At 37.6% G+C, this 14,108-nt stretch overlaps 1 protein-coding gene across 2 annotated transcripts in view; it reads left to right on the top strand.

Annotated features, from left to right (window-relative positions):
* Positions 1-14,108, top strand: part of LOC132143970 (lymphoid enhancer-binding factor 1-like) — a 43,253-nt gene that overhangs the window by 2,387 nt on the left and 26,758 nt on the right. For both annotated transcript variants that reach the window (XM_059554639.1, XM_059554640.1), the window contains exon 3: positions 365-492. In XM_059554639.1, coding sequence (XP_059410622.1) covers positions 365-492 — 128 coding nt within the window. The remainder of the gene's footprint in view (positions 1-364; positions 493-14,108) is intronic.

Raw genomic sequence — 14,108 nt, 5'->3', positions numbered from 1 at the left:
GGGCAGGGCGCTGGGGTCACAGTGAAGTGACTTGATAGTCTTTTCCCCTTTGTTCTCTGCTTGCTGTGAATAAGGATGCAAATTTTCAGCTAAACACTTCATTGGCCTCAAAACAGCTCCCCCGATTTAGATACCGTTAGGAACTGCTTGGTTTTCTATTTAGCTTGCATTTCTTGCCTATTTAAAAATTATTTATTTTATTGCTGACACTGAAACACTGAATGTTTCAAGAGTCATGTATACTTTTAGTTTAGTGACTGGACCACATCAAATATTTGTTAACACATTTAAACTGCATTGCTTTTAATTGAGAGTATATGGGAAATCTTATTCATTCAAGCTGCTTTATTTTATTCTCTAACAGGCAAGCATCAAGACATGTACAGCAAAGGCCACCCGTACCCCAGCTACCCCGGATACATCATGATGACCAATATGAACAATGAACCCTACATGAACAATGGCTCTCTCTCGCCTCCCATTCCCAGAACGGTGAGTGTTATCCATTGCTGTTCGCTCCTGAGCCCTCACTGTCCAACACTGACATTTTTACTTTATTTTATCTTCCCTCGTCGAAGCGTGCAGCTCAGGGTTATGATGTTAGTTTCTGATTGGCAGCATTTCTGTGCCTAATGCTGTGAGCCATATCTGCTCATACTGTCTATAGTTTTTAGTGTGGCAGATTCAAAAATTGTACTAACTTGCACACTTATGCATAAATGTATAGAAGTTACAGACGTTTGCTCCTGATTATTATATAAAACGACCGCTGATGGAAGGAGGGGTCGGGGGGTAAAAAAAAAAGATGGTGGATACGCTAGCAGCTGTCCACCCTAATCCTGTTTGGTAGTTTTTGTGTGGTTAAGACTCCCTGTTTGGCAGTTGACTGGTGCCTGGAAGAAACGGCCGCTGCAGGCAGTCTGTGAGACCGATGAGAGACAGGGCTTTCTCCGCTGAGCTCATCTCATCCATTGTTTGCACAGCTCTGAATTCAGCTCCTTTATCAGTCTGTGGCTGTGCGATTATAATTCAGTTTTCGCCGCTGTGGCGACGGATGCCAAACAGAAGATGATGCCGCAGTTGACCCGTAGTTGCTGTAAGCTTTTGGGATAAATGGTTCTGACTTTAAGGTTTTTATTGTTTAGTTCTTTTTAAGCAGTTTTACTTAAGCATATGCATTGTTACACAACAAGATGTGGTTAAGCAGTTTGTCGGCAATTGGGTCAGCAATGTACATCTGTGGGAATCCATTGTGATTTAAAGCCTTCGCAGATCTTTTTTTAATACTGATACAAAGTTTTTTGCAGAGGTGTTGCAGAATCATTTGCAACTTACCCAAATTTGGCCTTTTTTCACTTGGTGTGCAATAAAATCCCAATCATGCCAGATCCATTTCCTCAACCACCTCCTCCTGTTGTCTTTCTATCTCTCCTTTGCCATGGCTCAAATAATCGGACACAGTATCTCCAAGGTCTGGGATCAGTTTCAGCGAGATCAAAGGCACCCCCCCCCCCTCGTCCTCCCCCTTTGTTCCCCTGAAGTTTGGATTGATTTCCATTGGCCGTGACATTCCAGTGCCTTAACTCCCACCCAGTCATGAAGCAGGCAATTTTGTGGTGGTCAGCAGATTTTTGGGGGGGTGACGCTACCTGGTGAAGCGCCAGCCGCATGGGTACAGTGTTCTCCAGCACCCCTAGTGGTAGTGGATATTTGCATCATGGTGCTTGTGATCCATGAAAGCTTTACATGTTGCTCTAATCTGATGGACTACATCTGGAAATGGCATCCATGGCTCCATTGAGATGACTAACTTGGGGTCAGCAGATAATGTTTCCAGGTAAACACTGGGGCTGCATTGTCTCTGGTGCCTGTAGCTTTGAAGTTGTAATATTTTAACATTTGTATGAAAAAGGTGAATTGGGAATTAAGACAACCTAGGAATTTCCTCCTTTTGAAACGATTTCCCTCGCACCGGGTCGTTTCATGTAGTTCCGCTTATCTCGGCCCCTTTTCATCAGTTGGAGAGAAGAATGGGGTGATGGGGTCCTGGATTTCATTGAATTGTATAATCTGTTCCCCATCCCCTCTCTTTCATTTCTTAAATTGGATTATTTAAAATTCAAGCACAAAATTTAATCTCAGGAAAAGTGTTTGAGATGTTACATGTTTGATCTGTGACCCCTAAATTAATTTAAGATTTTTCAGAATGTGCTGATCTTTTGGCTTTTTTTTCACACCTAAAGTGTTACGAAATATTAAAAAGGAAATTAGTGGTATACTCACATTAAGAGTAAACAAATATTAGTTGTAGTTAAATGTAAACTGAATTTACCCAGGTACTATAGACGGCGCTTTCAATGACAACCCAACTTTATTCAGTATAGTGAATTGTGTATTGCACTTTTAGATTTTAGCATAGATTTAGTATATTTGTTTCTGAAGTTGTTATAAGCAGATTTGACTTGCTCATCAAAGAATACAAATTTTATTATCGGGAAACATTACAAAAATTTGTTTTATTTCAAATGTTTGTTTGTGACAAGATATGCATATTATCAGTTCTCAGAGAAGGCTGTTTTGATGGTTAGTTTGCTTTCCATATGGATGGACCTCTACTGTAATACGTTTGCTGGAGCTGCTGGTGGAGCAGCTTCAGTTCTTGTGCCGTTTTCCTCCCCCATCCTGATTGGCTTCTGGCAGTAGTGCTTGGGAAGAACCAACCCAAGATACACACTCACACTCGGCCTGCTTTGATGTGGGATGTGACGGATCTCTCAGCGTGGACATGCCGTGGAATCACAAACCCCCCCAAACCCTGGCTTTACCTAAAGAGATTTCACACAGCTGGATCTTCAACTCTCGGTCTGTCCCTTTCTGCACCATTCAAAGATACTACAATTCCCAGCAGCCCTTGTGTGTGGTTTTCATAACAATATTTATGTAGCACATTGTTATTGTTAATCAAAATGCATTTTAATCGTTTTCAGTATTATTGTTATTCACATCAAAATCTGCATTTCTAAACTCACCCATATACCTCTCTGATGTTCTCTAAACACGTATCATATCGTCTTTCGATGCACCGCCCCCACACATGGGTGATAAGGGGCAAACAACTAGCCATATCATCTGCTGAGCAGGTCTGAACACCAGCGTGTCCTAGACCTTGCAGATTTCGGCAGCCCACAGGCCCTTTGAAGTGCACTGTTACAGACCCAGTGTTTATGAACAGAGGGCCATTGATACTGTGTTTACATCGGCTGGTTACCACAGCCATATTGAATCCATGTGTTGGATGTACAAAGCAAACATGCTGGCAGTGTTATTAGAATATTTTTTTGAAAGATTTGCTTCCATGGGGCATTTTACCCCACTGAAATGTTACTGTCAAGCGACCCACTGAAATGTGTTAATTGAAACGTCTTTTAGTAGGACAGTTCAAAAACAAATTGCTTTTGCGTGTATTCAAGTAGTGCAATTATGTTTATTTATCTTAGCTCTGCTAGCTAGTCCCATTTGCCCAAATCTCCTGTTTTTATTCATTTATCAGATGTTATTTACCAACAATATTTGTTATATGCAATGTCAGGTTTATTAAACAAACATGGATACCTTATATATGTTACAAATTATTGTTGTTATTTTTGGACAGGCTAGAACAATGAGGGTTATTTCTTGACCTTTTAATGCACAGCTAGTATGCAAACCAGTGGTAGCACCTGTTGATGATCCTAAGGGCATATTGCAAGTGAAGTGCACCTTTGTGTTTTGTCTTTGCGCCACAGTTGTCATCACTTTTCCTGCATGTTATGTCTCCAGGCCCAGCTGTGACCTCCATCACCCCCCAGCAGTCTTTTTAAACCCTGTTTTATTTTGACAACAGTAGCTGATGCTCTTGTCTCAGTTTTGGTTGTTTTTCTTTTGCACTAATTAATTGATGTTTTTTTACTCCTTTTCATGTAATATATGTTGCTACATTGTGTGTATTCTCATTCGCAGTTGTATAACTGTTGAAGATTGCGTAGTATTAGTAGTTTTTGCACTGCAGCGGCATGTAGAAACACGAGTCGTCATCTCAAGAGAATCTTTCAGTGACAGTGATTGAAACCGCATTGTTTGCATGTATGTATCTCTGAACTGCATTCACACTGCTTTTTACCAATCAATAGAGGCTCTGTGCCACTAGGTTCACTTTTTTTCATATTTGTCTGAAGCTCATTATTTTTTTTGCCGGGCTGTTTGTGTGTGTGTGTGTGTGTGTGTGTTTGGGGTGGGGTGGGGGGGGGTGTAAAGGAGCTTCACATGCTTCGTGGATCAGACACCACTGAAATATTCATGCTCCCTCGTGTAGGAGTTTGGTAAAGGGTTTCTCTGAGTTACAGTACAAAAGATGGCTTGCCACCAGGCTTTATTAGCGAAGCTGTTTAATGGATGTATAGATGCAGCCCCTTTCTCACATGCACTCACTCCCTCTCTTTGTGCTGCACATCAAACCATCCCTCCGCCTGCGATTTCTCCGACTCTTTCTATTTCTCATATAGTCAGTCAGTCAACTCTTGTTTGCAGCAGATGAGAGAGGAGGGCTTTGCTATCAGCTCTTTTTGTGTGGTCTTCGTCATAAAAAACACCCTGTTCTTCGAATGTGAAACGAGCCTGTCTTTAATTTTTGAGAAACTCATAAAAGTTTGTCGCTCCTTTCATATCTGCCGCAGAATTGAAAACAAATGCTTCCTTTTTTCATGCGCCTTTGAACTGGCCAATTATGGAGTTGTGAAAATAAAAATCACCCTGTCAATCTCTTCTGCTCCCTTTCCTCCTTTTTTTTCCTCCTTTCTTTTCCAGCTTTTTCATTATAACTCCACTCTCTTTGATTTTTCTCCTTCGCTTCCTTGTTTTTGTCTTTTTTTTCTGTCTTCCCTTCTCACTCGTTTGTGTTAAAGGTGTGTGTGTGTGTTGGGGGGATCAGTGATGTCAAAGTCAAAACCGAGAGCATTAAGAAAACTGGCGAAATGCAATCCAGCTGCAATCCGACATGACGCTGGAAAAAGGGGGCTGTGGAGCAGAGAGCTGCGGCGTATTCCCAGGGCGCACAACTGCTCGCGGCCTTGGCTTTGATCTCTTCAAAGCCTTCTGCCTCCTACTAGATGAAGAGTCTTGGCTTCGTTTCGTGAGTGCTGAAGAGAGAGAGAGAGAAAAGGGGAGGGTGAGCGAGGGATGGTGTGGGGAATTAGAGGGGGTTGTTGTGCGTAGAAACGGATGAGGATGGGGAGGGGAAGGCGAATGGTAAATGTAGAAAAAAGTGACAAAGATACACTGAAGGAGGGCAGCAGGAAGTCAAAGGTGTCCTTTTGCCCTATTCTGGCCAAAATCAATCAGATTGTGGGAGTAATTACATGTTATTCAGCACAAGTCTCAGAGGGTTTTGTTACCTGAGGGACTCTGACCCCAGAAACGGAGCCCAGACCGGGGAGGGAAGGGAGGGCCGGCGGAGGGGAGGAGACGTTGAAAAGCAGGCTGCCCTGTTGCCGTCCAGCAGAGCAGAAAATGGGAGCACAATGCAGTGATTACCCTTGCAGATGTCCCCATATTTATGTCAGCGATGTTTTGGTGGTGTGGGCAGTGGGATTGTTACAGAGCTAACGAGGCCCTGCTATTGTAGTGGAGCGTGTGGCCGGTTGTGCCTCCGCAACCCCAGCAGTGCACCCACCCCCAACCTCCAGGCTTTCCCACATTAGACTGTAACGGGGCAACTATCCCGCCCCTGGAGGAGTTCAATTTGTGAAAAATACACTCACTTAGATGTTGATGGCAACATAAACACATGATCCAATGGGTGGAGCTTTTCAGTGGCCAATAGAAAGGGCATCCCGTAGCCAGTTTGATTGCAATATATAGGCTACATGATATCATTTAATAATGACAAATGTATAAACATCAATGTAGTATAATTAAAAAATGTGTTTTTGTTGATTGCTGAAATAAATTATGCATGTATGTTTATATCAATTTACATAGACCGATAAAATATATAAAAATGAGTTTTTTTTTTAACTGATGAAATTAAGATTTATACATCTGTATTTATAATATATCAATTTAAATGAAAATCAATAAAATATATTAAAAGTTTTTTTGTTTGTTTATGCAAAAACAAGTCATTTTAAAACTTAATTTTTATATATTATAAACATTACATTTGAGGAACTTAATACTTAATATATAATAATATTATTAAGAGGCACAACCAATTTCAGCATTGATATGTTCTTGAGCAGCAAATCAGGATATTAGAATGATTTCTGAAGGATCATGTTACACTGAAGACTGGTGTATGCTGAAAATTCAGCTTTGCATCCCTGGAATAAATTACATTTTAAAATATTTAAATATTTAAATAAATAAATATACATATATATATATATATATATATATATATATATATATATATATATATATATATATATACATATATACACATATATATATATATATATATATATATATATATATAATAGTCCATTCTTTTTGTTTTCCCCATGCGTGTATGCTTATGTTCATGCTAAGTTAACACAAACTACATATAAACCATTACCAGTGCCCCTCATGTCAGCCTATTGTTAATAAGGTTCATCAGACAAATTGACTGCTCTGTCCCTTTGATCTGATCTTTCATCTCTGAGTCTGGCTTTCTGCATTACTGTCACTGATCTCCACAGACCTGCATTGTGATGTTTTTTTTTCTCTATCGCTAATTGGTTTGAACCCATGTGGAGTGTTTATTTATCACTGAAGGGCCCTTCACAAACATATAGAGCCTCTGATATGAGACTGTGTGTCCAAATACACTCTTTTTTTGTGTTTTTAGGACATCTTGTTTTATTCACAGTCTATTTTGTTGTATGATATGCTCTCTCTTTCTCAAACTCGTTCTGGGTGTGGATGTAAGACCTGAGATGAGTAGCACGTTGTTTCCTTTCCTCAGTTGTTTGATGCTGGATGATGAAACCTATATAAATACTTTGCAAGACTGCATTTGTTCGTCTTTGCCTTTGTGCCTCATACCAATTTCTCTCAACTGCTAGTTATTAAAGCAACTGTGCATACCAAAGGATGTGCATAGGTAATAAAAAAATTCAATTTACGGCTTAGTATGAGACTGTATGCTGTGCTGATGCTGGGCCTGGCAATGCTAACAGTAAAACTTGACTGGACACACTCGAGTTTGTTTCTCATCTTTTGATCTAAAGACTTTTGCTTAAATGCTTACAATTATTTTTTTTACATGTAAGTGTGGTTGATGTGAAATACTTTTGGGGAGTTGTCAAGCTGTGGAGAGTGAAATGCTGTACTTAATCTGAACAGTATTTTAGAATTTGAAACTTTTGTTGTAATTCCAATGCATTTGGGTTTTATGACATCTTATTAATTGAAAGACTACACCGAAAAAACGTAAAAAAATATATATTTATAAATTGCTATTACATTTTTATAATTATAAAATAAAAAGTAAGTAGTCTAACACATTAAATTAAATTAAATTTGACAAGTAGAAAAATTAAAAAAAGTATTTTCTTAACCGTACCCCAATAGTCTTTGCTCTGTTTACAACTTTGAAATAAATTTTTGTCACCGTTCATGGAATTTGTACTGTTAGTTATAAAACTATTTCTCACACCATTCAAAAAGTGATTTAAAAACTGTGAAACTTGAAAAGAATTGGTGACCAGTTATAGGACCAACGACTGACTCGAATGCTAATTAAATATTGATAGATTTCTTCATTTATTTAAATTTAAAGAACATTTTAAAAGTGCTATTTAATAGTTTTGATGGCTGTATTATTTAAAAATGTACAGTGTTTGGACTTCTGACGGGTTATGTATGTATGTATGTATGTAAGTGGACTGGCTGTGTGTAGATTATAAAGCTAGGTAGAAGCAATCAATGCATTGTTGAGATCTGAATATGGGTTGAAATATCTTGCCAGGGAAGGTTTGAAGCTACATTTCAAATGATCTAGCATTTAATCAGTGGTTCAACCTTGATTTCATGAAGCTATAAGAATAAATTTGGTGCGCTAATATATAATGAATAACAAAAATAATGACTTTATTCAACAATTTCTTATTACGACATATATGAATGACAAAGACTGACACAGAAGAGAAGAAATAAAGTTGCTATTTTAGTACTCTCGTAGCTTCATAAAATTAAGGTTGAACCACTGATGTCACAAGGAAGTAAGGACATCATTTTAATGATGTCCTTACTTTGTTTCTTGGCCTTGAATTTGTCAGTTGCATTGCTGTCTATGCAGGATTAGAGAGCTCTCGGATTTCATCAAAAATATATATTGTGTTCCGAAGATGATCGAAGGTCTTATGGGTTTGGAATGATTTGAGGGTGAGTAATTAATGACAGAATTGTAATTTCTTAGGTGAAATATCCCTTTAATGAATTTATTTACTTGATTTTATTTTTTATAAAAAAAGAAATTCACTTTAAGAAGTAAACCAGCACAAATCTAAATATAGTCTGATTGGCTGTGATTTGTGTAGCACATTGTGGAGTTTCAGGACTTTGTAGTTTTTGGAAAGCTCCATCCAGGAAGCATCTGTCTCGTACATTAATGGTATGATTCATGTTCCAGCAGAAAACTCTAGATAGGTTTGCACTGAGATTTATACCTGGTCTTTGATCAATATTTAGGTATCTAAAATGGCATGCATCCATGGAAAATGGTGCTCAGGCTGCTTATGCATTATGGATTTAGTTTGCAATTATTAGAGCTATTTTGAGGATTAAACTAACCGCATTCGAGTTACTGAAAGCTTGATCTGTATCCACACACCCATGATGTGATGTGAGTTACGAACTCCTTCTGAGAATGAACATTCATTCAAAACTTCTTGGAAATCCAGCATATGACGCCTTTATTTACACTTCTGTTTTTCCATCTGTCATGTAATGAACAATGCACCCTATCCCAACCCAAGGGTTAGGCTAATTTTCTGAATCTTTATCAAACAAAAGCCAGTTTTCTTTTGGTTGGACCAGAACTTGGACCCGATCCCTCTCCTATCCCATTATCCCTGAGTTAAATTACAGAGTCAGGAAAACAAAGACCTCATGCACGTTTGCATACTCCTCCACTGCGTCTCGCCTTGTTTGCACAAAGGCCATGTTTTGTTTGCTTTAGTTGGGACAATAGTCACAAAAGTATTTCTTCAAAAGTATCGAACGGGGGGAGGTGCCCGTCCTGCGTGTGAGCCGACTTTCAAGAGCTTGTTGAAGTGCTCCTCAGTCATGCATGGGTTGGGAAAAGTCATTTGTTCCCCGGGGATTATTGTGTGTGTGTGTGTGTGTGTGTGTGTGTGTGTGTGTGATCTCAGACTGAGGGTTTTGACTGTCTGATGCTAAATTGAAAAACAGTTGTGTTGAGGTTAACTAGCTAATTCCCTAACAATGTGTAGAGGCCACATTTATATGAGAGGTTTGTGCGTAATACGGTATTGTCCTACCTACAAGCAAAACAGTGCTACAAAGGCTTTACGTGATAAAAGAGTGAAGATGTAGGGTTGTTACAATTGATCCCTCTGCTTTATTGAGACGTATTCAGTCTCAAATCTGTCAGAACAGGTTTTGATTTTTTGCAGCCTTTGAGAAAAATGTTTACTTTAAAGTATCTCTGCAAACTGCTCAAATAATGACCACAGAGACCTTTTTGTGTCTTGTTTGGCTATGTTTCATGTAAAGAAAGTGATTTCTGGAAATAACTGACATTTTTTTTATTATTATTGTTTGGAAACAGTGAAACTTCAAAAAAAACTTTTTTTTTTTTTGAGGTCATGTGTGCTGTTATTTTTTTTCTTAAACCTTGATTAAATGGATAGGTCTATCTTTTAACTCCGAGATCTCTCCTTTATTATGAGTTTATATTTAGTGACCAGAACATCATAGAGACTTAGGCCAGTATGCAATGATCCAGATCACTGTAGTAAAAACACATATATGTTAAAAACCACCATTAGAAACCATATCATATTCCACCTTATAGGTTGAATGTGTAATTTTTGCAGAGCTAATGGCACCAATGTTAATTAATAAAAGTAATTGTTTCCAAACATACAGAAGAAGTTTATGAAGTGTGCAGAGCGGAAAGCCACATCTTCCGCTATGTTAATTTGCTTTCAATCGGTCTCTTTCCCACCCTCCCCCTGCTCCGCGTCCTCTTTTCTTCTCATCTCAATCCCTAACTCTGGGCCGTAAAGCTCAGGCTTTGTTGCTGTGAGTGTGAAACTAGGTCACTACCCAGCATCTGAAGTAGCTCCATTCACCACAGCCCAGCGCCTCTGATGCTGCAGGTGCGCTCACAAACACCAGTGTATCACCGCTTCTCTAAACATTAACCTGAGCCTCCTGCCCTGCAGCGAGGGAGAGAGAGGGAGCAGGTTGTTCCACCCCTCCATCACAAGTTCTCCCGCAGGTCTCATTCTCCCCTCGCCACAAGTTCCTCCCAAATCTAGAGTGGCAGCCATTTACGTGCCGTATACCTGTCTGATTGTGCCGGCAAAACACTGTCTGCACATGCCAGGCAAATCCCACCTCTTCAAATGCCTGCTTAGAAATGACTGTCTTTTCTCCAACTGCTACCCTTTTTGTTTGGAGAAGATTTTTTTTCTTTTTATATTTTGAGGGGGAAAATATATTTGAGTGCCTCTCGCTCATGCAAAACTGCTATGAATGTAGAGGTTTATTTTTTGTTGCTATGAATGTGCTAAGGCAATGGTCAAATCTGGCTCTGGAGATCCACTTTCCCTGCAGAGTTTAGATCTAACCCTAATCAAACAAACTTCAGGATCATTAGAAAATCACAGGTAGGTTTGTTTGATAAGGGTTGGAGCTAAACTCTGCAGGAAAGTGGATCTCGCAAGCCAGATTTGAGGATCACTGTGCTAAGGTATTATGAACTAGCAAAACAATTGGAGGAGCTGAAATGGCTTTATTATTATAATTATATATTTTTTTGGTAATGTTCTTTGCATGGTGGTGGTTCCAATTATTTCTGTAGAACATCAAAAGATGTGTTTATGCATTAGTGTGTGTGTCTGTGTGTGTATGTATATGTACTGTATGTATATGCACACACACACACACACACACACACACACTTATTTATTTTATTTGTTTATTTATTTTATTTTATTTATTTAAAAACATTATACATTTCTTTTAATAAAAATAAATAAACCAAGATAATTAAAAACAAATTATTTAATCTTGTAATTTTATTACAATAAACTTTTTTTTTAAAATAAAAATGACTTTTCAGTTGTATTATATTTTTATTTAAAATAAAAATAAATGTTTTTCAGTTATTTTATATTAACTCTTATTTAATTTAATTTGATCTTACTAGTTTGGTAACTTTCTGCAGTTCTGTTATTATAAACAAACATTCTGATCTGATCGCTGCGTAATTTGAGGTATCATTCCTGCCTGTAGCACAGGCTGTGCAGGTTACACACTAATACTCAGGGTTAAGGGTTTGTTCAGACCTTAGTGATTTGATCAATAGCCTTAGAAAGTGCTCCAACTATACATTCAGCAAGAAAATTGCAGTCCTTTCATTTGAACTTTGCTTTTGAGCTGCTGCTTTTCTGTTGTTTGTCAAAGTAGCCCTAGCATGTTGCGCAGCAGTGATTGGCCAGTTTGATTATGTTGGAGAATCGGCCTTCCATAAATAACCAAGTGAGAGCGAGAGCTGGCTCCATATGAAACGAAGGAATAAACAAGTGTTCATTCATATGCTTTCTGCACTTCCAACAAGTTTGCGAGGATCACGGATGCGTGTGTTTGGCACATAGACGTCACGCTGGCTTTTAAAGTTTAATGTATGTGGCTGTGTTTGTTTCAGAGTGCATGCTAATGGCACGTGTGTGTGTGTTTGGTGAGTGGACACCGTGCTGCCCGCTGACCGCTCCACTCCAGTGGAATGCTTGACCTTTCGGTGGTGCTTTGAAGTGACCAGGTCCTGCTGTGAGAATGAGCCCTGCGTAAGCAGCAAGGTGAACGTGCAGCGTGATGTTGAGAAGCCCTGCCAAACCTTTATTTAACCTCCACACAATGCAAAACTCTGACGATGTCACCTCACAACCACTCAGTAGTGTCTATATAATGCACAACCCACACTCAACCCTTTACACTCTTCATTTGATCCTGTGTTGTCTTTTAGGAAGCATCCTTGTCACCTTATTGTCTTGATAAATATTGTATTTTATTCTCAACGAGCTTTAAATCCCTCATTTGTGTGTCGCCTCAGGTTGGCGAACTTCCAGTGCTTATATATCACATTTGTGTTTGTTTTATGGTTCACATCTGTCAGAATGCAGCGCTGCATATGCCGGTGATGTGGTTTTCTGGGGCATTAATGGGAGAGATGTTTGATGTTCTGCTACTCTGCTTGCCTTTTGCAGATGACAGCTGGTGCACTGCTGTCAAATTTCTTAATGCCATGCTTTGAACTTAAGCTAACACGTGAATCGAACAGTTGAAATGGCATAATAAATAATAATAATAATAATAATTATTATTATTATTATTATTATTTTGGGAAATTATCTTGTTTTTAACACGACACAATACCTTTAATCATAACATCAATAATTATTTAGTAGAACTTCTACTTTTAGTTTAGCTTATTTTAATTTAATTTCATTTATTTATTTTTACATATAAATAAATTGTATTTTTGTATTTATAAATTTATTTATATTGATAATTAAGAATATTTATTTACACATATTTTTTTGATGATAATAATAATAATAATAACAATAATAATATTTGTATTATTATTTTATAATATAATATATTTATTATTATTATGTTTTATTTAATACATTTTTATTGAAAATTCTGTGCATATCATGGTACAAATTATTTTTGTATACATTATCTATAAATATCTATTTTTTTCTTTATTTTATATAAAAATACAAAATGAGAAAGTTTACCTATTATGTATTCATATTGCTATATTTTTTTTTATTTTTTTTTTGTACTACAATCCCCATAATTTAAAATTATTTGAAATTATTATTACCTTTAATTATTCCTAACTATTAAGTTATTTTAGTTCAGTTTAGTTCCTGAGAATGATTCAAATAATGTCTCTCTTTCACGCATTCTATTGCGCTCTCTCTTTCTTTTAAAGCCTTGAGGGCAGGCCTTCCTTCATTCATTCTCCTCTCCTCTACCTCTCGCTCTCTCCATCCATCCTTCACTTCCTCCTCTTGTTTGTATCGTTACCTTGGGCATGTGGGATGTGCCATGAGAGCGCTTCATTAATTGGGTTTGGTTACATCAAGTCCCAGAGCCAACAGGTCGCCCTGCCAATATCACATTTCATTTATAACCCACCGCTCTAGACTGGGGGCCTCTCTTTATTTAGGCGGCTCAGTACTGGGGTTGCTCACTTACTGCGGCTTTAAAGGGCCAATATCAAATTGAGTGGGCACTGTGTGTGTGTGTTCATCTTTGTTGTTTAAAGGTCATGCATTCCTACCAATGGCTGGCTGTGTGTGTTTTTGTGTGTGTGTGTGTGTGTGTGTGTGTGTGTGTCTGTGGGTGAGAACTGTTTTGGCTGATTGTACAGGGTGTGTTTCTATTCAGAACTGGACTGTCTTTTGTGAAATGCTTCAATAGTCTGAAACCTAAAGCAAATCACAACATTTTTTAATCTTTTTTATTTGTTTATTCTAATTTTCTTATATAGTGCATTAAAAGTAACTTTTAGGGTTAAATATAAGATACATCACCAGTTCAAAGTTTTTGAACAGTAAGAGTTTTTTTTTTTTTAAGAAGTTTCTGCTGCTCACCAAGCTTGCATTTATTTGATCCAAAGTACAGCAAAAACAGTAAAAATATATTTTTATAATAATAAAATAATTATATTTAAATGGATTTTTAAAAAATGTTTATTTCAATAAAAACTATATTTATTTATATTTAAAATTGCAGGGTTAAATATTATAAATCTTTGTCTCAATTAACAGCAGAATTGCTAAATTATTTTTATAATATTGAAAATTCAATCATTTTAAACT

The sequence above is a fragment of the Carassius carassius genome, chromosome 7 (assembly GCF_963082965.1).
Source record: "Carassius carassius chromosome 7, fCarCar2.1, whole genome shotgun sequence".
Classification (NCBI taxonomy): domain Eukaryota; kingdom Metazoa; phylum Chordata; class Actinopteri; order Cypriniformes; family Cyprinidae; genus Carassius; species Carassius carassius.
Note: the sequence above shows the minus strand (reverse complement) of the source record. Positions and strands in the feature narration are given on the sequence as shown.